The sequence below is a fragment of the Chiloscyllium plagiosum genome, unplaced genomic scaffold, assembly GCF_037043375.1.
Source record: "Chiloscyllium plagiosum isolate Xiang-an unplaced genomic scaffold, Cpla_swu_hap1 HiC_scaffold_46, whole genome shotgun sequence".
Classification (NCBI taxonomy): domain Eukaryota; kingdom Metazoa; phylum Chordata; class Chondrichthyes; order Orectolobiformes; family Hemiscylliidae; genus Chiloscyllium; species Chiloscyllium plagiosum.
The window spans coordinates 19,400,668-19,426,647 of NW_028270184.1; the positions used below are offsets into that span (position 1 = coordinate 19,400,668).

Here is a 25,980-nt window from a genome sequence, read left to right on the forward strand (position 1 = left end):
GACGTGATGGTACAGAGAACACCAGACAGAGAATTCACTACAAGAGTATACGGGAAAGCCACACACACAGACCAAGTCCTAAACTATGAAAGTAACACACACAAACGAAGCTGCATCAGGACACTATTCAAGAGGGCCACAACACACTGCAGTACACCAGGACTGCAAAAAGAAGAAGAGGAACACCTATACAAGGTATTCGCCAAAAACGGATACCCGCGCAACTTCATCAGCAGATGCCTAAGAGAAAGACCACGGAACGAGGACATACCACAACCAAAAGGACTAGCCACACTACCATACATCAGGAGCATCTCGGAACTGACTGCCAGACTACTGCGACCCCTAGGACTCATAACGGCACACAAACCAACAGCCACCCTCAGACAACAACTCACCAGAATGAAGGACCCGATACCCAACATGAGCAAAATGAATGTAGTGTACAAAATACCATGCAAGGACTGCACAAAACACTATATAGGACAAACAGGAAGACAGCTAACAATCCGCATACATGAACATCAACTAGCCACGAAACGACACGACCAGCTATCCTTAGTAGCCACACACGCAGACAACAAGCAACATGAATTCGACTGGGACAACACTACTATCATAGGGCAAGCCAGACAGAGAACAGCCAGGGAATTCCTAAAGGCATGGCATTCATCCACAAACTCCATCAACAAACACATCGACCTGGACCCAATATACCAACCACTACAGCGGACAGCTGAAACTGACAACCGGAAGCGGCAGGGACAGACCACTATAAACACCGGAGGAAACATCAAAGAAGCGCTTCGCAGGAGGCTCCCAAGCACTGATTATGTCGCCTAGCCAGGGGACGAAACGTTTGCAACAAAAACTTCCAGCTCGGCGAACAGAACCACAACAACGAGCACCCGAGCTACAAATCTTCGCACAAACTTTGACCACCTAACTGAGCTAACCCACTCCCAGCCGTTACACAGTACACAGCCGAGGATGGCCGGTCCTCCATTTGGGTCCTTAATGTATCGATCCAAAAACCATCTCACCAACACTCCAGGAATCTCTCCTCTATGGTACTGGTACTGATTAATCTACAGGGCAACCCTCGTATCCATGAGTCTGGTTGTTGCGGTTTTACTTACTTGCCGTTTACTGTGGTCTGAACCTATAAAAGGGAATGTTCCAGAACCAGTGACCAGGAGGCTGCCAGGAAGGAACATTTCCCATTTAAATGCATGGGTTTGCACCTATCCGCGGTTTTAGGCTTCCGCAGTAAGTCCTGGAATGTAACCCCCGCAGGTATGGGGGGTACTACTGTGTGTGCAAACAGACGTCATCCATAATAACTTTATGACCACAAGATATCGGAGCAGAATTAGGCTACTTGGCCCATTGAGTTGAGAGTGTGGTGCTGGAAAAGTACAGCAGGTCAGGCAGCATCGAAGAAGCAGGAGAATCGATGTTTCGGGCATAGGCCCTTAATCAAATGTGACTTGTCGGCCAAGTGGGCTGAGGGGACAAGTCCTCACCTTCCTACCAACCTCCAGAAAGATTGCATCATTCTGCACCACTTCCGCCACCTGCAAATTGACCTGACCACTAGGGATATATTTCCCTCCCCCACTCCCCACCTCCCCAACTTATCTGCATTCTGGAGAGACCATTGCCTCCACAATTCCCTTGTCAGATCCATGGCCCCCACCAGCCCACCCTATTCCTGACACTTTCCCCTGTCATCGCAAGAATTTTAAAACCTGTGCCCACACTTCCTCCCCTCCCACCCCACCTCTGTCCAAAGCCCGAAAGGATCCTTCCTCATCTGGCAGAACTTTACCTGTACTTCCACACACGTCATCTTTTACATCCGTTGCACCTAATGTGGTCTCCTCTACATCGGGGAAGCAGGATGCCACCTTATGGATCATTTCAAAGAACATCTCTGGGACACATGCACCGACCAACCACCCGCCATATGGCTGAACACTTTAACTCCCCCTCCTACCCCATGCAGGACATGCAGGTCTTGGGCTTCATCTATCGCCAAACCCTAACCATCTGATGCCTGGAGGAAGAATGCCTCATCTTCCACCTTGGGACCCTGTAACCACACAGGATCAATGTGAACCTCACCAGTTTCCTCATTTTCCCTCCCCCAACCTTATCCAAGTCCCAAGCCTCCAACTGGCACCACCCTCTTGACCAGTCCTACCTGTCCATCTTCCTTCCCACATATCCGCTCCACCTTCCTTTCTGACCTATCATTCCACACCCCCCACCTTAACCTACCTATCACATTTCCAGGTACCTTCCCCCCCCCAGCCCAAACCTCCTCCCATTAATCTCTCAGCCCCCCGATCCACAAGCCTCATTCCTGTTGAAGGGCTTATGTTCGAAACGTCAATTCTCCTGCTCCTTGGATGCTACCTGACCAGCTGTGCTTTTTCAGCACCACACCCTCAACTCTGATCTCCAGCACCTGCAGTCCTCACTTTCTCCTATTTGTCCCATCAAGTCTGCTCCACCATTTCATAGTGATTGATATGTTTCTCATTCCCATTCTCCTGCATTCTATCTTCTCCATAACCATTGATGCCCTCCCCAATTAAGAACCTCTGTGACTCTGTTATAAATACACTCACTGACATGGTTACCACAGCCCTTGACAGCAATGAGTTCCAGATCACTACGCTCTGGCTTAAGAAATTCTTCCACATCTCATTTCTGGAGGGTCATCCCTTCACTCTCAGTCTGTGCCCTCGGGTTCTAGTATTTGATACTAGTTGAAAGATGTTCTCGACAATTCAGGCCTCTCAGTATTCTGTAAATTTCAATCACATAGTCATCGGGTCAGACAGCATGGAAACAGAACCCTTGGTCCAACCAGTCTATTCCGAAAATATTCCAAACTTAAAGCAGTTTTCACCTGCCTGCACTTGGCCCCTATCCCTCTAAACCTTTCATATTCTTGTACTTATCCATATGTCTAGTAAATGTTGTAACTGTACCCACATTCACCACATTGTCTGGAACGTCATTCCACACATGAAGACTCTTGTGTAAAAAAAAAGTTGCCCCTTGTGTCTCTTTAAAATCTTTCTCCTCTCACCTTTAAAACTATGTCCCAGGTCTTAAAATCCCCCACCTGAGGGAAAGTAGACTTGCAATTGAACTTACTTATACTCCTCACAATTTTGTAAATCTCTCTTAGGTCAATGTTCACCTCCTATACCTCCCTGAATGAATCCCAGCCTGTCCAGCCTCTCCTTATAACCCACTCCTTCCATTCCCAGCAACAACCTGGTAATCTTTTCTGAACTCTCTCCAGCTCAAAAATATCTTTCCTATAACAAGGCGACTAGAACTGGACACACTACTTCCGAAGAGGCCTCAGCACCATCCTGCACAACCTCAATATGATGTCCCAACTCCAACACAAATGGTCTGAGCAATGAAGGTATGTACACTAAAAGCCTTCTTAACCTCCCTGTGTACGTGTGACACCAACTTCAAGGAATTAGGTAACTGAATCCTTACATCTCTGTTCTACAGTATTATCCAAGATTGTACTTTTAATTGCACCTCCCTTTTTTGTTTTACCAAAATGCAGTGTCTTGCATTTATATGGGTTAAACTCCATCTGATGCCCCCCTAACCCGTAGATCCAATTGATCAACATCTCTTTGCAATTTTACATAAAATTCTTCACGCTCCAATGTATCATCAATTTTGGCGTCATTTACAAACGTACTAATCATGCTTTCTATACTCTCATCTAAATCATTTGTGTAAACGACAAACAAAAGAGGACCCAGCACTGATCCCTTTGGAATACCACTGGTCACAAGCCTCCAGTCTGAAAAACAACCCTCCACCACCACACCCCATCTCCTGTCATTAAGTGAGTATTGCATCCAATTGGCACGCTCACCCTGAATCACATGTGGTCTAACTTTACATGTATCTGTCCAAAAGTCTTTTCAGTCTTATAACAGTATGTGCATCTACCACTTCCTCTGACAGTTAATTCCACAGACACACCACCCTTTCTGTGAAAAGGTAGTGCCTTGGTTCCCTTTTTAACCTTTCTCCTCTTACCTTAAGAATATATTCCACTAGTTTTAGACTCTCCTATCCAAGGAAAAAGATATTATCTGGACTGCTCATGATTTTAGAAACCTCTGTACAGTCACCCCTCGATCCCCTATGGTCCAGCGAAAAGGATTCTACCCTATCCAGAGTAATCTCAAAATTCAAACCCTCAGTGCCATATGGATTCTTAAGTATTGCATGAGGCAACATAGAGGAGAAAGTCAATCCAGCAGCTAGAAACATCACCTAGTCTCCATTTCTTTGGTCAAATAGTTTAACAACAGGAACTGTCCAGCTTCATACATGGAGAGTGAACATTTGAGTGTGCTTTCTCCACAGTAAAAGCTGATGCAAAATATTAATTTAATATCTCTTCCATTGCCTGAGTTTCAACATAAAGACACACTCCTTGATCTTTAAGGTGCCAAACTGTCTCTCTTGTTGCTCCCCTGCTCGATATGTACTTGTAGAACCTCTTTAGCTTAGCCTTAGCTTTGGCAGATTAGGTTATCTCGCTTTGCTCTTTGCCTTCCTAATCTCCCTCTTCACAGAACCCATGCAAGAAATTCATTTGAACCCTGTTATCTGTATCTAATGCATAAATCTGTTCATTCTTGCCTTTGCCTCATAAATTTATTCATCCATTGTTCTCTAATCATATTAGCCTTACCTTTCACTGGTCATATACTGGTAGGAAGAATAGAAGCATGGGCTATTTTCTATGTGGAGAAAATTCAGAAATCTGAAGTGGAAATGGACTTGGGAATCCTAGCCCAGGTTTCTCTTTTAAAGTAAATTTGCAGGTTGAGTTGGTAGTTAGGAAGGCAAATACAATGTTGTCGTTCATCCCAAGAGGGCTAGAGTATAAAGCAGGGATGTATAGTACTTTTGAGGCTTTGTAAAGCTGTGGTGAGACACATATAGAGTTATGTGAGCAAGTTTGTGCCCCATAATCAGGAAGGATGCAGTGGTCCTGGAGCGGGTCCACAGGAGGTTCACTAGAATGATCCCAGGAATGAAAGACTTAACAAATGAGGGACGCTTGAGGACACTGGACTATGGAGTTTAGAAAGATGAGGGGGGCTTTAATTGAAACTTGCAGAATACTGAATGGCCTGTTCAGAGTGGACCTTAGGATGATGTTTCCATTGGCAGGAGAGACTGGGATCTGAGGGCACAGAGTTAGAGTAAATGAAAGATCCTTTAGAACGAATACAGAGAAACATCTTCAGCCAGGGAATCTGTGGAATTCATTGCCTCAGAAAGCTGTGGAGGACAGGTCATTGAGTACAGGTCACAGGGAGAAAAGTGGGAGAATGCAGTTGAAAAACTTATCAGCTGTGATTGAATGGCAGAGAAGATGCGATGGGCCTAATGGCCTCACCTCTGCTCCAATGTCTCATGGTCCTACAATGGTTCTGAATTTTGGTTATCACATTTTTGAAAACCTCTCATTTACCAGATGTATGTCTATGTCTGAGCAGTCTACTCCAATCAACTTTTGAAAGATCTTGTCTTAGTCCACTTAAAAATTTCAACTTTTATGCTTATCCTTTTCCATAACTATTTAAAACTGATAGAACCACGATCACTGAACCCAAAGTGTTCCCCTACTATTTCTTCAGCCACTTGTAATGCCTTCTTACCCAAAATAAGGTCAAGTTTTGGCCTCTAGTCAGACATTTACATCTTGATTCAAAAACTTCCTTGAACATATTTTAACAAACTCTTCTCCGTCCAAGTCTTTAACATGATGGTAGTCCCAACCAACATTTGGAAAATTAAAATCACCCATTATTACAAACTTACTATTCTTACATCTGTCTGAGATCTCTCCACACATTTGTTCCTCAATTTCCATCTGACTGTTGTTGGGCCTACAATACAATCCCATCAAGGTGATCATTCATTTCTTATTTTAATGCATATATTTTCACTGGATGACTTTTTAGAAATATTTTCTCTCTTTACAGCAGCAATGTTGTTATCAAAAACACCACTCCTTCTCAGTCCTTCATATATTCCCTCATCTTTCTAAACTACATTGAATACAGACCTAGAATCCTCAACTGATATTTTTATGATGAACCCTTCATCCTGGGCTCATTCTTTTAACCTACTTGAGGCTTCCTCAACACTAGCACATCCTTCCTTAGATAGTAGGCCCTAAACTGCTCATAATATTTCAAATACAGCCAGGCCAGAGCCGATACAGCCATAGTAGTACACCTTTGCTCATGTATTATAGCCCTCTAGCAATAAATGTTAAAATGGCATTTACCTTCTGAATTATCAACTGAACGTGCATGTTAACCTTAAGAGAGTTACTGAACTTGTGACTCCCAAACTCCTTGCCCTTCAGATTTCTGATGCCTTTCCCTATTCAGAAAATGATCTTGCGCCTTTATTCTTTCTACCAAAGTGCATAAACTCACAGTTTCCCACATTGTATCCTATCTGCTGTTTCTTTGTCCACTCTCCTATGCTGTCCAAATTCTTCTGCACCTACTCCACTTCCTCAACCCTACCTGTCCCTCCACCTATCGTGTCATCTGCAAACATGGCAACAATGCCCTCAGTTCCTTTGTCTGTATCGTTAATGATTAGATTAGATTCTATACAGTATGGAAACAGGCCCTTTGGCTCAACAAGTCCACACCAACCCTCCGAAGAGTAACCCACCCTGTCCCATTCCCCTACCCTACATTTACCCTTGACTAATACACCTAACACTATGGGCAATTTAGCATGGCCAATTCACCTGACCTGCACATCTTTGGATTGTGGGAGGAAACCGGAGCACCCGGAGGAAACCCACGCAGACACGGGGAGAATGTGAAAACTCCATACAGTCACCTGAGGCGGGAATCTAACCCAGGTCCCTGTGCTGTGAGGCAGCTATGCTAACCACTGAGCCTCTATGTATAACATGCATAGTCCCAACACTGACCCCTGTGGAGGTCCACAAGTCACCAGCTGCCATTCTATAAAAGACCCTTTATCCTGACTCTCTGCCTTATACCAGGCAGCCAATCCTCTGCATTGCCACTAAAGCCATCCTCTTATCGTATTTAGCAGCCTACTGGAAAGTACCTTGATGAAGGTCTTCTGGAAATGCAAAACAAAAGTGTCCAATTGCTCTCCTTTATCTAAATTATTTTTTACCACCTCAAAGAATTCCAACAGATTTGTCAGGCATGACCACCCCTTGACAAAGCCATGCTGACTATTCTATTTTACTGTGCATTTCCAAATACTCTGCAGTCTCATTCTTAACAAGGGACTCTCAAACCTTAACAACAACTGAGATCAGGCTACATGGCTTCTAGTTTCTTGCCTCTGCCTCCTTCCTTTGTTAAACAGGGGTGATGCATTAGCCATTTTCCAGTCATCCGGGCCCTCCCTGACTCCGCTGATCTCTGAAGGAACATCACCAATCTCCTTCAGTCATCTAGGGTGTAGTCCATCTGGTCTTGGTAATTTATCCACCTCCAGCTTCCCAACTCTGGCCAGCTGCACCCACATATCTTTGTAGTTACCTTTACATCATAGTAATACCATTAGATCTGATTCAATTTTCTCCCACTCAAACTGCGGGGTGTACTCTATTAGATTAGATTAGATTCCCTACAGTGTGGAAACAGGCCCTTCGGCCTAACAAGTCCACAGCGACCATCCAAAGAGTAACCCATCCCCCTCTGACTAATGCACCTAACAACTATGGACAATTTATCATGGCCAATTCACCTGGCCTGCACATCTTTGGAATGTGGGAGGAAACCAGAGTACACGGAGGAAACCCACGCAGACACAGGGAGAATGTGCAAACTCCACACAGACAGTCACCCTGGAATCGAACCTGGGAGCCTGGTGCCGTGAGGCAGCAGTGCTAACCACTGAGTCACCGTGCCAGTCAACTGCTTCTGAGGGTTCCTTCACCTTGAGCTCCTAATCAAACCTTTCTCATTGTACATCACTAAATCCAGAACTGCCTGTTCCTTAGTGGGCTCAACCACAAGCAACTACAAAAAAAATGCGTAGACATTCCACAACTTTCTTTCTTAAAATCTGCTGCTAACCTGATTTTCACTGTCCACCTGCAATTGAAGTCCCCCATCATTATTGCAGTTGCACCTTTTCTATTTCCTGATTTATTTTCTTTCCCACACCCTGACGAGGTTTGTATACAAGTTACATCAAGGTATTTTCTCCTCTGTACTTCTTTAACACTATCCACAGGGATTCTACACCCTCTGGCTCTATCTCGCTTGTTGCTGTCAATTTAATCTTATTTCTTACTAACAAGGCAACCATGCCCCCTCTAAACTTTTGCCTGTCTTCTAGTAGATGTCTCTTCTTGGATATTTCGTTCCCAGCCCTGATCCCCTTGCAGCCATGTCTCTGTGATGCACACAAATTTGTACATGCCAATTTCAATCTGTGCTGCAAGCACATTTACCTTGTTTCATATTCTGCCTGCATTTTGATACAACATCCTCAGTCTGCACCTACACACACACACACTTATCTGCTGTGCCTGAAGTTGGATTCCTGACTCTTTCCATACTTTCTGTCCTATTACTTGTGGAAATTTTAACCTGTGCTGAGCCCACCTCCCACTGTAATACTTCCCATAACCAACCCCAACAATTAAAGTCCTATCCACAGACCCTAATTATGAGATTCTCCATGACACTGGTCCCAGCATCATTTAGGTGAAGCCAATCCCTTCAAAACAATACTGTGCTTCCCTAGGGACACCAATATCCAATGAAATTGAACCCAGTTCCCAGACGCCAATCTTTCAGCCATACATTTACCTCATTAATCTTGCTGACCTTGTGCCAATTTGCTTATGGGTCAGGTAGTCATCCAGAGATTATTACCTATTTGGTTCCATTTTCTAATTTAGCCCAGAGCTGTATATATTCCTTCAGCAGAACCTCGTTTCTCTTTCTGCCTGTATCAGCAACTGGATCATTGCTCTCCCCTTCCAAGTTGCTCTGCAGCCCAGATGAATATCCTGAAACCAGGCACCAGGCGGCAGCACAGCCTTCTGGACACTCAATTCTGGCAACAGGGAAGAGTCTCTATTTCCCTGATGACACTGTCCCTGATTACACTTACATTTCTTTTTACACTCCCCTCTTGAATGGCATCCTGTACCACAGTGTTGTGGACAGTTTGCTCATTCACATAGGGAGGAGGAATTTCAAACCTGTTTGACAAATTGAAGAGGTGAGGCTCCTTCAGCACTACCCTCTGGTAGTGGGCTAGTGGCGCATTGGATAACGCGTCTGACTACGGATTAGGAGATTGTAGGTTCGACTCCTGCCTAACTCGAGTGAGTTTTGTCGGCGGCATGGAGGCACAGTAGTTAGCACTGCTGCCTCACAGCACCAGAGACCCGGGTTCAATTCCCGCCTCAGGCGACTCTCTGTGTGGAATTTGCACATTCTCCCCGTGTCTGCGTGGGTTTCCTCCGGGTGCTCCGGTTTCCTCCCACAATCCAAAAATGTGCAGGTTAGGTGAATTGGCCAAGCTAAATTGTTGTAGTGTTAGGTGAAGGGGTAAATGTAGGGGAATGGGTCTGGGTGGGTTGTGCTGCGGTGGGTTGGTGTGGACCTGTTGGGCCGAAGGGCCTGTTCCCACACTGTAAGTAATCTAATCTACCTACCTCACACATAGTCACAACCTTCTGCTCCTGACCATTGACCAAGTTTGAGTTAGTTAATCTAAGAGATCTGACTGCCTCCTGAATGGAGCGTCCAGTGACACTTTCCATCTCTCTGATATATAGCAGTGTTTGGAGCTCACACTCCAGCTCACCAATATGAGACAGAATTCCTCGGGCAACCAACACTTGCTCTGAATGGCGTCACTATGAACCTCAATGGAGTCGACCAGCACCCATGTTCTGTCGATACAAAAGATTGAACAGTTTTAGTTAAGGAAAGGCTGTCCAGAGAATTTTAACAAGATTGATCCTGGACATGGGAGAATTTTCTCAGGAGATGAGATTGAGCAGACTGCTCCTGTACTCATTGGAGTTTCGAAAAACTACTGCAGGTTCTAAAGTTCATCTTCATGTCGTAATTTATTGAATAGAATGGTGCACCATGAACCCAGAATCCACCACAGAGGTGAATGCAGTCTATCTCTGCTAAGGGGCAGTACTGCAGAAACAGAATATGGCCCCAACCTGGATGTTGACAGTCTCTGCGGAACGTGCAGTGCAGCTCCCAGCAGCAGCATGCAGCCTCAGTGACACTGAGTTTCAGTGGTTCCCAGAGCCCGAGTCAGAGCCGTCTGCACTGGGGAAACAAGTGGCTAGAGCCCCGAGGGTGAGGAACACCTTGGAGTGGCTGGTTATTGAAAACCGAAGGTCAGTGAGCTGGAATCCCAGAACCCAGTCTCGAACCAAAGGCAGATCAGTTAAAGAGCTGCTTTACATCAGGGTGACGGTCGGTCCCTGGTGTCCTATGTGGGTCACATTTGTTGTTTCATTTTCATCGGAGTTTCATTCAATAACTTCCAATGGGAGTCTGTCATGGGAAGTATTCCCATGGTTATTTGTTAAACTGAAGGTATTTGTTCAAAGTTCAGGAATTTATTTTAGGAAGAGGTATTTCTCATGAATAGATCTAATTAAATTTACATCTAAATTTATTACTGAGACATGGGCATGGCGAAAGAAGCCAGCATTCACTGGTGAGACCATTCTCCCACAGTGCTGTTCAGTAAGGAGTTACAGGATTGTCAGGCAGCAGCTATAAAGAAACAGCAACATGTGTCCACAAGAGACCAGTGTGTATCTGGGATCGGGGTTAAAAAGTGATGGCTCCCTATACACTGTGGCCTAGAACTTCTTGGAGGGAGGATCTGTCACAGTTATTCCTGTGCTTTAAATGGAGGAAACAGTGTCCTTAAGTATCCCACTGCTCTGTCAGTCTCTCGTCTCATTGGGGGCTGAATCATGTGGAGGCCCAGGACAGGCAGTGGGTCCCCTTCCCTGAAGGGCATTCACAAACTAGTTGAATTATTAAGACAATCAGTAGCTTTTATGATCACTACTTCTGAGTGTCTTTCACATAAATTACTGGATTCAATGAGTTTCCTTTCACAACCTCCTATGCAGTTTGCGTTCTCACACCTTTTCCAGATTTAAATTTGTTTTACAGAGAAACACAGAGGCACATTTATCAGCAAGAATTCCAAACAAACATCCCATCAAGATCTGAGAGTGATTCAGTTCATCAGGACTTAAACAAAAAACATTTGTCTGTCCTGTCTGTGAGAAAAGATTTCAAACATTGGTGTAACTGGAAACGTACCAAGACATAGCCATTCAAGTGAGTGTTCCAGTGAACTGAATTTGGACAGGTCCTGCACCAGTTCCTGTCCTGTGTATGGGCAAGGAGTCAGCTGATCATCCAATATGAACAGACATGAGGACACCTGCACCATAGAGAAACCATAGACGTGTGCGGACTGTGGGAAGGGATTCAAATACCCGTGCCTGCTGGAAGCTCATCAGCGCAGTCACATTGGGGAGAGGCTGTACACCTGCTCTGTTTGTGGAAAGGGATTCAGTCGGTCATGTGACCATCTGAGACATGAACGCACTCACGCTGGAGCGAGGCCATTCATCTGCTCTGATTGTGGGAAGGGATTCAGTGACTCAGCCCACCTGCTGACACACCAGTGAGTTTCCACCAGGGAGAGGCCATTCACCTACCCTATGTGCGGGAAGGGATTCAGTGTCTCATCCAACATGCTGGCACACCAGAAATCTGACACAGGGGAGAGGCTGTACATCTGCTCTTTGTGTGGGAGGGATTCACTTGGTTATCTGACTTTCTGAGACATGAACGCACTCATACTGGGGAGACGCCATTTATCTGCCCCGAGTGTGGGAAGGGATTCAGTGAGTCATCCAATCTCCTCATACACCAGCGAGTTCACACAAGGGAGAGGCCATTCACCTGCCCCAAGTGTGGAAAGGGATTTAGTAACTTATCCAATTGGCTGAAACACCAGCAAGTTCACACTGGGGAGAGGCCATTCATCTGCCCTGACTGTGGGAAGAGATTCAGTCAGTCAGCCCATCTGCTCAGACACCAGCAAACACACACTGGTGGGAAGTTGTTAACTGCTCCCACAATGGGAAAGGTCATTCCATCTGCTGAGATACCAGCAAGTTCACAAGTGACTGCAAGTTGTGGTTGTTCTTAATAAGATTTTTCCTCAAAACACGCCTCCATCTCTTTCCCAAACCCTGAACTCTAGCTTCTGTAATCCCTGGACCATCACAGAATGTAAACAAGGTTTTTGCTGCCTCACCTAAATCAATCAAAAACTCATACACTTGAAACATGCTGACGAGAACTGGACTCTAGTACTGTTCGAACGATCTTTTTAAAGGTCAGCATCTTTTCCCTGATTATCTCCTTGACATCTCGATTTAGGTTCAGGGTTCCATATGTTCTACTCAGTGCTCTTTCAATGTGTCCTGTCATCTGTATCGTGTCCATCCCTCTTAGCCAGAAGCTCTGGATTCAAGTCCCTCCTGTTAAAGAGCTGTGTCAGAGAGGTTTGTTTTTTTCTTTATTGGTGACTGAACAATGTCCATTGGATTCTATTTCTGTTGTAGTTAATGAGCTCCAGCTCAGTTAAAAGGAACACCATTCTGGATGATAGTGAAATAAATCCATTTTGTGTTAATTCACTGCATCATTTTGGTCAGCCCATTGGCTGGGGGGTTTGTGGATCAAGCTCACATTGATCACCAGTTGGTGGGCATGGCCACCAATACTCTCACTTATACAATAGGTATAACACATGGACTGTTTCTCCTTGCTGTATTGTTTCTACAGGCTGTCCAAAGCAGATCAAATTCTTTCCACAGTCAGTGCACTGGAACACTCTCAGGTGGTTTGGTGTGTTTCTCAATGCTCTTCCAGTGAGGTTCATGTCTGAATTCATCTCCAACTGACAAAAGTTTGTCCTTACTTATTCAAAAGCAAATAATGTGAAGGTTGTATTGAGCTTTGTCTAATGAGGTTTGGGTTGGGTTTCCTGTAGGCCATTGTTCCCCTTATAGTAACTGGGACAAGGGTGGTTAAAAAAGTGCACGACTGGAATTTTGAAAAGAATGATTGAATTCTGTTTTCTTCTCTTATTCCCGCCCCAGTGGAGGACTGCGTCAAGGATATAATGGAGAATTGATCCATCGTACTGAAGGACTAGGTGATTGATGTGATAGAACATTGATCCATCACCCTGAAGGACTGGTTCATCGATGTGATGACGGAATAGATCTATCTTTCTGCAGGACTGGGTTACAGATGTGATGACAGAATTGATCCATTCCCACGGAAGACCAGGAACCAGATGCAGTGGAATAAGAAAATATGTGGTGCATTTGATGTTATGTGGGAAGATCAGCAGACAGTCCCCTCTTTTTTTTCTGCCCCCTTCAAGCAGATATTGCAAACCCCTCAAGTATTGGCCTCCCCAGTCATTTATGCTCTCCTCCAATATCGTACCCCCCCCCCCAACCCTGGTTTGTTCCCCCAGACATTTCACCTGTCCACAATTATACAACCCCCATACATTGTGTCCCTACCCATTTTGTCTGCTCCTCCAATTTTGTGCCCTCCATATATTCCAATCACACATTGTCCCCCACCCAAATATTGTCCTTCCTAATTTTTCACCCTCACTCACTTCCCTCCCACTTAAACTTTCCCGACAAAACTTGCATGTCTTCCATAAATTGCACATGCATGATGGAAGTCTCCCTGAATTTGCACTCCGCCCACAAAATGTGTAATTCAGCAGGTTTTATGTCCCCACCATTTGCAGCTTCCCATTTTACACCCATGTTATGCCCTAAATATTGTACCTCTGCCAAGATTGTATTTTTTTCTCTCTGCCCAAAGAAAGTCCCTCTATCTTTCCCACCCTCTCTCATTCTCTGTCCATGCCTGTTTTTCTTTCTTAGTCTCTTTGCTTCAGAATCACTAGACATTAAAGACATAGAATCCCTACCGTGTAGAAACCGGCCCATCGGCCCAAGTCCACTCCGGTCCCCTGAAGAGTAACCCACCCAGACCCATTCCCTTACCCCTGACGTTTGCCTCTAACTTATACATCTAATGGTGGCACAGTGATTAGCACTGCTGCCTCACAGCGCAAGAGACCCGGGTTCAATTCCTGCCTCAGGCGACTATCTGTGGAGATTTTGCACATTCTCCCTGTGTCTGCGTGGGTTTCCTCTGGGTGCTCCGGTTTCCTCCCACAGTCCAAAAACGTGCAGGTCAGGTGAATTGGCTATGCTAAATTGCCCGTAGCGTTAGGTGCAGGGGTAAATGTAGGGGAATGGGTCTGGGTGAGTGCTCTTTGGCGGGTCGGTGTGGACTTGTTGGGCCGAAGGGCCTGTTTCCACACTAATAGTAATCTAATCTAATCTCTGAACACTATGGCCAATTTAACATGGCCCAATCTTTGGACTGTGGGAGGAAACCCATGTAGACACAGGGAGAATGTGCAAACTCCACACAGTCGCTCGAGGCTGGGATCGAACCTCGGTCCCTGTCACTGTGAGACAGCAGTGCTAACCACTGAGCCACTGTGCTGCCCAAATGGTAGGCTGATTAGTAAAGTTCGATCGCATGGGATGCAGGATGAGCTTGACAATTGGATACAAAATTGTCTTAATGGCAGGAGACAGGTAATGATGTTGGAGTGTTATTTTTTCGGACTGGAGGACTGCAAAATGTTTCTATCTCCCACTTTAAATTACAATGTGGGCCATTGTTACCTATGGGTTTTTTTTAAATAATTCATCAAAACAAAGCTGAAGAGGAGTGGACAGGGTGATAGAGACAGAGAGACCCCCTCCCAAATCCTCAGTGAATTGAACTGAAATGGGGAACCTGTGTCTTATTGATGTGACTCTCAAATTATATCATCCTACCCGATATACATCTGACATTATAACAGTCTTGAAGAAATTTTTTCGCATTTATGGCTCACTATTTGAGGATTCCTGTCTGTCAGACACACACTGAGGATTAGACATGTTCATGTCAAATCCCAAGGGCCCAGGCTTCAAACTTGTTTTAAAATGACAGGGCTACAGTCCAAAAGGTCTCCGTTAACCAGACGCTGCTGAAACCTGGGGTCCCACAGAGGAAATCAAACCATGGGCTAACAAACAGAAACAACTCACACAGGCCCCACAGGGTGTGTCCTGTTGAGCAGGCCTCAGGACCACATCCCCTGTAGAGGATGATCTTGTTCAAAAGTCACCTTGTCCAAACTCACCCATTCTTTGTATCTTTAGAATGAACAACAGTTTCCTGGGAGAAAGTAGACAGAATTAGGTAAGAGCAAGTAAATCTTTAAAGATTGAGACGGCATAGCAAGATCCCAGGGGTTCCCCTCTCAGCAGGACACAGACAATCCCCCAGTGACATGCAAACATGGTGGTTATGGCTTGAGTTTCCATGCTAGATTCTTTTTTCAACTAACTTCACAGGGCATTAGAAGAGGAAGATTTACAGTGGGGAGGCTTAAAACCAAACATCACTTCAGGATCAGATGGTGTTGCCCGATTCATTAACGTCTGAATATGGCTGGATTTTGAATATGGAAGGAAAAAGCACCATTCACACTGAAGATAAACCATCTATGTGTTGTACATGTGGAGAAGGTTTCAGTAGGTCATCTGCCCTGTCAGTGCATATAGTCACACTAGGGACAGTCCATTCGTCTGTTCCTTGTGTGGGAAAGGATTCACTCAATCATACACCCCACTAAAATACCAGCAGGTTCACACAGAGGAAAGACCTTTTCACTGTCCTGATTGTGGGAAGTATTTTAAAATCTCTGCAGAGCTAGTGACCCATCAATGTTGGAGAAGGGGTTCACGTCATCTTTTGCATCTCCTGATGCTGCCAGGTTTACTGTGCTTTCCCAGCCTCCTGCCTGTCTACTTTGCATTCCAGCATCTGCAGAGTTGTTTTGACTAAATGTCAGGCAGTCAGTCTCACCTTGCCTCTGGAGTTCAGTGTTTTATCCATGTTAGACTAATTCTGAGATGAGGACAAAAGCTGACTGCCTCTGACGGAATACACAGGATCAGAAAACTGCTTATTGCTGAGTGAAGTCCAGCCTTGGAGCAATGTTGTTACTCTCTTCCATCACTTCGCTTATGATGGAGCGTTGATTGCCTGGAGTTAGGTAATAGGTGGAGTGGATTTGTCTTGCTTTTGTGGACTCGCCATAACCGGGCATTTTTTTAACCTAAATGTTGAGGTTACACTGGACCAGCTTCGCTGATGTGAAAGTGGGCGCAAGGCGCTGAGTATGATGACCATCCATCATTATATTGAACGGCAGGGCTGGCTTGAAGGGCCAAATAGCCGTCTGCTGCTCCGATATATCCGATATGCAAGGGATCTTCGGAGGAGACTGATATAGATTCATCCAGATCTACATCCTATCGCACTTTTGCTTTAAGAATCTTGGCAATGTTTCAGCCTTGCCTTTTGCACTGATTGTGCTGGACTCCCCCATGATTGAGACAGTCTTTGAGATGGTTGCTCCTTTCCAGTCTGTTTTGTTCTGAATGACGACAGAGTGCGCACAGTCAGCAGGCGCAGGCTCAGCCTCGCTCACTCTGTGGTTGCAAAGTTAAAAAATCACACAACACCAGGTTATAGTCCAACAGGTTTAATTGGAAGCACACTAGCTTTCGGAGCAACACTCCTACATCAGGTGATTGTGGAGGGCTCGATCGTAACACAGAATTTATAGCAAAAATTTGCAGTGTGATGTAACTGAAATTATACATTGAAAAATTTATTGTCTGTTAAGCCTTTCATCTGTTAGAAAACAATATTGTCTAGCTATCACCATTGTTAACAGCTAACCCGAGAATGCAACTTTTAAAAAAAGGGTTTTGTGATTTACACATGAAAGAAGTGAAACTATCACTGTATTCTAACAGATTGGCTTAACAGACAATCAATTTTTCAATGTATAATTTCAGTTACATCACACTGCAAATTTTTGCTATAAATTCTGAGGTACGATCGAACCCTCCACTATCACCTGATGAAGGAGCATAACCTGGTGTTGTGTGATTTTTAACTTTGTACACCCCAGTCCAACACCATCATCTCCAAATCTGTGGTTGCAGAATTACCCGTCCCTCTCCCTACTCCTATTGGACAGGCGCTGCTGTCAATCACCTGCCCTACGTGTTGCGCGCTGTTTTATGAAACGGCTGGGATCGACAAGAGGGACGTGAGGGACACAGCCGGACGGACTGGGGACGGAAGCTAGCTCACACGGAGAGGCTCAGAAACACCCAGTGTCCGCCTAAAAGTCCAAATTAGACGGTTTTGTGTTTGCTGGGTAGGAGTCAGCTGGAGGTTTTCTTAAGGAAAAATGTCGCGCGTTAACGACCTGGGATGATTCTCAGAGAGTTACAAGAGACAGGGATGGGGGAAGCAGGTATGAAGATTGGAAACACTGTCTTAAATCTTGCCATGATTTGGAGATGCCGGAGTTGGACTGGAGTGTACAAAGTTAAAAATTACACAACACCAGATTATAGTCCAACTATAGTGTGCTTCCAATTAAATTTGTTGTACTATAACCTGGTGTTGTGTGATTTTTAACTTTAAATCTTGCCAGTATTTAGTGGAGTTAGTTATTCAGCATGAATAGAATCAGAATCCAGGATGCACCACAAGACTGATTCCATGTATAACTGAGTATAAGTAGGACAACAGAAACAAAGGAAACACTGGCAGATTTGGGAAACCACCACAGGCTCCAGCAGTAAGACATTTCAGCCATGACCTAAGATTGGAGAAGGCTGATTTAAATTTCATACAGGTTTTCAAGATCACGAGGGGTCCATACAGAACAGATAGTGAGAAACTGTTCCCACTCATTCAGCCTTGGACCTTCGGGTGACTATCCTCCAAGATGGACTTTGGGACAGGCAGCAGAGAAAAGTGGCCGAGCAGAGGCTGATAGCTAAGTTCGGTACCCATAGGGAGAACCTCAACCGGGACCTTGGATTCATGTCACATTACAGGTGACCACTATTGCACCATACACACACACACACACAGATACTCCTTCTCACACACACACCCTTACCGACACACACACTCCCACATGCACCCCTTCACAGACTTAAGACACTCTGCACTCACTACACACACACACACACTTTCTCACACTCACAACCCCCAACCCAGACAGACACACACACACAGACTGACAAAGACCCGCATGCACACATATATTTTGTGGGGTGAATTTGTACTTGCAGGGTTACATTGTACTTTGCTCAAAAACTGTATGAATTTATCTAAAACTCCGTTATCTCACTTTTTAGATTAGAATCAATCTAAACATCATGGCACAGACAGAGGACACAGGGGGCCAACACCTTCAACATATTGTCGAGCTATCACCATTGTTAACAGCTAACCCAAGAATGTAACTTTTTAAAAAAAAGGTTTTGTGATTTACACATGAAAGAAGTGAAACTATCACTGTATTCTAACAGATGAAAGGCTTAACAGACAATCAATATTTCAATGTATAATTTCAGTTACATCACACAGTAAATTTTTGCTATAAATTCTGTGTTAGGATTGAGCCCTCCACTATCACCTGGTGAAGAAGTGTCACTCCGAAAGCTTCCAATTAAACCTATTGGACTATAAGAGTAGAAGGTGGTACAGGTGTAATGTCATTAGATTCAGATATCTCATACCTCATGGGATGTGGTTTCAAATCCTGTACATGGTCTAATTCAATAAACTCAGGAATTAAAAACGAGATATTTAGTTATTATTGGGCAGCACAATGGTTAGCACTGCTGCCTCACAGTGCCAGAGACCTGGGTTCAATTCCCACCTCGGGCATCTATCTGTGTGAAGTTTGCACGTCCTCCCAGTGTCTGCGTGGGTTTCCTCCAGGTGCTCCGGTTTCCTCCCACAGTCCAAAAATGTGCAGGTTAGGTGAATTGGCTATGCTAAATTGCCCGTAGTGTTAGGTGGATGGGTTGCTCTTCGGAGGGTCGGTGTGGACTGTTGGGCCGAAGGGCCTGTTTCCACACTAAGTAATCTGGTGTTGTGTGATTTTTAACTTTTTACGCCCCAGTCCAATACCGGCATCTCCAAATTATGTCAGGTATAGACAAGATAGATCGAGTGAATCCTTAGAAGAGTAGAAAGGGAGTAGGAGTAGGAGTACAGTTAAGAGGGAAATCAGGAGGGCAAAAAGGCGACATGAGATAGCTTTGGCAAATAGAATTAAGGAGAATCCAAAGGGTTTTTACAAATACATTAAGGACAAAAGGGTAACTAGGGAGAGAATAGGGCCCCTCAAAGATCAGTCTTTGAGTGGAGCCGCAGAAAATGGGGGGGGGGGAGATACTAAATGAGTATTTTGCATCAGTACTTACTGTGGAAAAGGATATGGAAGATATAGAATGTAGGGAAATAGATGATGACACCTTGAAAAATGTCCATATTAGAGAGAAAGAAGTGCTGGATGTCTTGAAACGCATAAAGCTGGATAAAACTCCAGAACCTGATCAGGTGTATCCCAGAACTCTGTGGGAAGCTAGAGAATTGCTGGGCCTCTTGCTGAGATATTTGTATCATCAATAGTCACAGTTGAGGTGCCGGAAACCTGCAGGTTGGCTAACATGGTGCTACTATTTAAGAAGGGTGGTAAGAACGAGCCAGGGAACTATTGACCAGTGAGCCTGATGTCGGTGATGGGCAAGTTGTTGGAGGGAATCCTGAGGGACAGGATGTACATGTATTTGGGAAGGCAAAGACTGATTAGGGATAGTCAACATGGTTCCCTGGCTTGTTCTTACCACCCTTCTTAAACAATGGCACCACGTTAGCCAACCTCCAGTCTTCCGACTGGCTCAAAGGTAGAAGACAGAGGGTGGGGGTGGAGGGTAGTTGTTCACACTGGAGGTCTGTGACCAGTGCCACTAGGATCGGTGCTTGGTCCTCTACTTCTTGTCATTTATATAAATTATTCGAATGCAAGCATAAGAGGTACAGTTAGTAAGTTTGCAGATGATACCAAAATTGGAGGTGTGGTGGACAGCAAAGAAGGTTTACCTCAGATTACAACAGGATCTTGATCAGATGGGCCAATGGGCTGAGAAGTGGCAGATGAAGTTTAATTCAGATAAATGTGAGGTGCTGCATTTTGGGAAAGCAAATCAGAGCAGGACATATACACTTAATGGTAAAAGTCCTAGGGAGTGTTGCTGAACAAAAAGACCTTGGAGTGCAAATTCATAGCTCCTTGCAAGTGGAGTCACAGGTAGATAGGACAGTGAAGGCGGCGTTTAGTGCGCTTTCCTTTATTGGTCAGAGTATTGAGTACATGTGTTGGGAGGTCATGTTGCAGCTGTACAGGTCACTGTTGGAATATTGCGTGCAATTCTGGTCTCCTTCCTATCGGAAAGATATTGTGAAACTTGAAAGGGTTCAGAAACTATTTACAAGGATGTTGCCAGGGTTGGAGGATTTGAGTGATAAGGAGAGGCTGAACAGGCTGGGGCTGTTTTCCCTGCAGCATTGGAGGCTGAGGGGTGACCTCAGAGGTTTACAAAATTATGAGGGGCATGGATAGGATAAGTAGACAAAGTCTTTTCCCTGAGATTGGGAAGTCCAGAACTAGACGGCATAGGTTTAGGGTAAGAGGGGAAAGATATAAAAAGAGACCTAAGGGGCAACTTTTTGAAACAGAGGGTGGTACGTGTATGGAATAAGCTGCCAGAGGAAGTGGTGGAGGCTGGTACAATTGCAACATTTAAAAGGTATCTGGATGGGTATATGAATAGGAAGGGTTTGGAGGGATACGGGCCGGGTGCTGGCAGGTGGGACTAGATTGGGTTGGGATATCTGGTCGGCATGGACCAAAGCGTCTGTTTCTATGCTGTACATTTCTATGACTCTAATTCTGTGATTCACAATTGCTCATTGAATCTCCACACAGTCAGTCAGTCAGTTATGAATGTGGTGCTAATGTCTGATATTCTGTCTGTTTGCTGAACTATGATGTTCAGCAATTTTGAGAGAATGAGTGACTAAAGTCAATTATCAAACACATTGCTGTCTCTAGACACTTTTTTTAAAAAAAAAAGCTTTAGAAATTATCTAAAGCAGAATTTGGAGGGAGAACGTGCAACACAGATTTTTAACTTTGAGGGAAACAAAGGAAAAATCTTTAACAGAAACTGGATTTGCCTGGCAAAATTCCTATTCTATATGTGCAGAGTTGAATTTTGTAAACTCTTTGTCTATTGGATTAGAAAGAGAGGATTTGCTGATGGGAAACTTAGACATCATTCTGACATCTGAGAGAGCCAATTGATTGTAAGGTAACATTCAGTTCCTGATGAATGTGTTCATCTGAAAAGAATTCAAACTTCAGCATTACTCATGAACTTGTTGATGTTTCAGGAGGTTGGATTTCACAAATCCCTTCCCACATTTCAGTGCAGGTGTATGGTCTCTCTCCAGTGTGAGATCGCTGGTGTACAGTGAGTCGGGTTAACCACTTAAAACCAGCCCCACAATGAGAGCACCTGAATGGTCTCTCATCAGTGTGAACACGTTGATGGGTCACCAGATCTGCAGAGATTTTATAACACTTCCCACATTCTGGACATTGAAATAGTCTCTCTTCAGTGTGGAAGCAAGCATTTGGCCCAATATGTCCGCACCAACACTCTGGAGTGCATCCAGTTATCCTGTAACCCTAAATTTCCCATGGCTGGCCCATACATCCCTGAACACTGTGAGCAAGCCACTTCACCAGCACTGCTTTGGACTGTGGAAGGAAGTACAAACACGTGGGGAGAATGTGAAAACTCCACACAAACAGTCATCAAGGCTGGTGTTGAACCCAGGTTCTTGGTGCAGTGAGGCATCAGTGCTTATCATAGTGCCACTCTACTGGAAAAACTTTACTGGGAAGGGAATTCCACATACTCTCATATCTTAGAGATTACAGATATTAAAACGGACTGATACAATGCAGTTAACACAAAGTGGATTTATTTCACTGTCACTACAGCAGAAACAGGTCCCAATAGACATCATTCGACCATCAATTGACAAAAACAATTAAACTCTTTGGCAAGCTCCATAGAAGGTGGGACTTGAAACCAGACCTTCTGGCTGAGAGGTAGGTACACTATGAAGCAGGGAGATGTTCACAGTAAAAAAAAAAAGTCATTACTCATGAATTTGTTGGTGTTTCAGGAGGTTGGATTTCACAGCAAATCCCTTCCCACATTCGGTGCAGGTGTATGGTCTCTCTCCAGTGTGAGATCGCTGGTGTACAGTGAGTCGGGTTAACCACTTAAAACCAGCCCCACAATGAGAGCACCTGAATGGTCTCTCATCAGTGTGAACACGTTGATGGGTCACCAGATCTGCAGAGATTTTATAACACTTCCCACATTCTGGACACTGAAAAGGTCTCTCTTCAGTGTGGACTTGCTGATGTTTCAGCAGATTGGATTTCTGAGCAAATGCCTTCCCACACTCAGTGCAGGTGTATGGCCTCTCCCCAGTATGAGATCGCTGGTGTACAGTGAGTTGGGATGACCACTTGAACCCACTCCCACAGTGAGAGCATCTGAATGGTCTCTCATCAGTGTGAACACGTTGATGGGACATCAGGGCCCCAGAACTTTTATAGCACTTGGCACAGTACGGGCATTTAAAAGGTCTGTCCTCTGCATGAATTCGTTGGTGTTTGAGCAGGGTGGATTTCTGAGCAAATCCCTTCCCACATTGGGAGCAGGTGAATGGTCTCTCCCCAGTATGAATCCGCTGGTGATTATGGAGGTCACATGATTGTCTGAACCCAGTCCCACAGTGAGAGCACATGAAGGGTCTCTCGTCACCATGAACACGCTGATGGAATTTCAGGGCCCCAGAGCTTTTATAGCACTTGGCACACTCTGGACATTTATAAGGTCTCTCCTCTGTGTGAAACTGCTGGTGACTCAGCAGGATTGATTTCCGAGCAAATGTCTTCCTACATTGGGAGCAGGTGAATGGTCTGTCCCCAGTGTGAATCCGTTGATGTTCAATGAGGTCAGATGATTGTTTGAACCCAGCCCCACAGTGAGAGCATATGAAGGGTCTCTCATCACTGTGAACACGTTGATGGGATACCAGCGCCCCAGAGTTTTTAAAGCACTTCCCACATTCTGGGCATTTAAAAGGTCTGTCCTCTGTGTGAACTTCCTGGTTTTTCAGCATGGTGGATATCGAGTAAATCCTTTCTCGAACTCAGGATAGACGAATGGCCTCCCCTCACTGTGACTGTATTTATGTTGTGACAGGGCAGATGACCTGCTGAAGCCTTGTCCACAGTACAACATGTGGATAGTTTCTCCCCACAGTGAATAGTGCATTTTCCTTCACGTTCAAAATCCAACGATATTCAGACAACCATAAACTGGGCAACTCTGTCAGACCTTCAAGAAATGTTTGGTTTCAAGTTTCCTCACTGCAAATTTTCCTCTTCTAATGTCCTGTGAAATCAGTTGAAAGAAGTAAAAACAGAAGCAAGTGAGAACCCAGAAAAAGAAATAGATGATAAATGAAGGAATAGAAGTCGGCAAATCAACCAGAGTCTGCTCTCACCATTCAATGAGATTAGGGCTGATCTAATAATCCTTAGATTCACTTCCCTGCCATATCTCCTCACCCTTGATTCAAATATTGATTAAAAGCTGTTTCTGTCAGCCTTGGAAAGACTTAGCAGCCAGTCTCTACAGCGCTCCAGAGTGAAGAATTCCATAGATCCACTACCATGAGAGAAGGAATTCCTCCACATCTGCCTTAAATAGGTGACTCCATATTCTGTGATGATGTCCTTCCTCAACTCAAAACAAGGAGAATCATTCTCTCTGAACCTGTCTTGTCAAGTCCCTCAGAATGTTATGTCTTTCTGTAAAGTCTTCTCTCATTCTTCTAAACTCAATGAGTACAGGAGCAGTCGGCTCAATCTCAGCGCCTGAGAAAATTCTCCCACGTCTGGGATCAATCTTGTTAAAATTCTCTGGACCATCTTTCTTAAAATAGAGGGACTAAAACTGTTCACAGTATTCTAGGTGTGATTGACGAGTGTCATGTATAGTTTTAACAACATTGTGGGCCAAAGGGCCTGTTCGTGCTGTACTTTTCTATGTTCTAACACATTCCCATTCTCTTTAAATGAAGGCCAACAGAACATTTCCCTTTCCGATTACATGTTGAACCTGGATGCTAGTTTTTTATCTTGCAAGGACCCACAATTAACTGTGTGCTGCAGCTTTCTGCAGTGGATTTCCCTAGTTAAATAATATTCAAATCCATTAGTCTTCCTGCTGCAATGCATAAACCTCAATTTTTTCCCCAAAGTAAATTCCGCCGAGTTTTTGTCTGTTGCTTATTCTGTTTCTATTTGTCTGTAAATTTGTTATGCCATCTAATTTGTATCATCTCCAAACTTGATGACAGTACATTCATTTCCATCTTCTGGGTGATTAGTACATGCAGTCAATAAACTGTCACCCCAGTATTGGTGTGTCTGGGACTCCATAACTTACAATTTGGCATCTTGAAAATGCCCTCTTAATCTCTACTCTCTGCATTCAATTCATAAACTAATCCTTATCAATAGGTTTGACTAATACATACTCTCAAAAGTGTGGGTTCATGGCTTCTTATCTGAAGTCATCTCATTTTAAACACTGTACTGAATATTTTTTGGAAATCTAAATATATTTGATCTATTGATTTCCCCCTTATGTATTTTGCTTGTTACGTCCTGAAAATATTTTAATAAACTTGTCAGCTGTGCTTTCCCCTTCAGAAAATCATGCTGACTCTACTTGATTCTTTAATGTACTTCTAAATGCTCTGTAATTCCAACTTTAATAACAGTATCTGACATTTTCCTAATGACAAACCAGGTTGTGAAATTGAGCTGAATATGTAGGGCTGGGCACTCACAAAAGGTGACTATGAAAGCTACCAATTATCATCATAACACAAATGGTTCACAAATCTCCTTGAGGGAGGAAACCTGCCAACTGGTCTGGTCAGAGAAACGCTGACCTCCATGGAGGTGTAGAACATGGCGATAGTGCATGACAGGGGTATTATCAACAAACAGTTGGTGGGCGGCACGGTGGCACAGTGGTTAGCATTGCTGCCTCGCAGCGCCAGAGACCCGGATTCAATTCCCGCCTCAGGCGACTGACTGTGTGGAGTTTGCACGTTCTCCCCGTGTCTGCGTGGGTTTCCTCCGGGTGCTCCGGTTTCCTCCCACAGTCCAAAGATGTGCAGGTCAGGTGAATTGGCCATGCTAAATTGCCCATAGTGTTAGGTAAGGGGTAAATGTAGGGTGGGTTACGCTTCAGTGGGTCGGTGTGGACTTGTTGGGCCGAAGGGCCTGTTTCCACACAGTAAAGTAATCTAATCTAATCTAATCTAAAGTAATCTAAAGTTAAACCATAACTTTAGCAAAACCTCCCGATGCAGCCCCTTACATCACCATGAAGGACCAAGGGACCAGGCGTATGTGACCATCACCACCTCGCAGTTTCTTCTCGGTCACAATGCCCTGACATCCAGTGCTGGATGAATAGAAATTTCCTCCAAATTAATCTCCAACTTGGGAGCATACTCTGTGCAGGAGAGATATGTGGCATCACCTCGATACTAAAAAGGTGGTAACAGTTTGGAACTTTGTCCCAAAAATGGCAGTTGATGCTCAATCACTAATTGTTCGTTTTAAATCTGAGACAGATAAACT

At 44.4% G+C, this 25,980-nt stretch overlaps 1 protein-coding gene across 18 annotated transcripts in view; it reads right to left on the minus strand.

The window, feature by feature from the left end:
* Window positions 1–25,980, minus strand: part of LOC122543966 (uncharacterized) — a 199,269-nt gene that overhangs the window by 77,462 nt on the left and 95,827 nt on the right. For 13 of the 18 annotated variants that reach the window (XR_015754592.1, XR_015754591.1, XR_015754590.1 and 10 more), the window contains one exon: window positions 9,916–10,003. Coding sequence is in view for 11 of the 18 variants with exons in the window: in XM_043682972.2 (XP_043538907.2) it covers window positions 9,916–10,003 (88 nt within the window). In the remaining 7 variants the exon portion in view is untranslated. Of the gene's footprint in view, window positions 1–9,915; window positions 10,004–15,417; window positions 15,453–22,200; window positions 23,711–25,980 lie in introns of those variants that run through there. The other 5 variants (XM_043682965.2, XM_087983717.1, XM_087983719.1 and 2 more) reach the window with 2 other exon arrangements.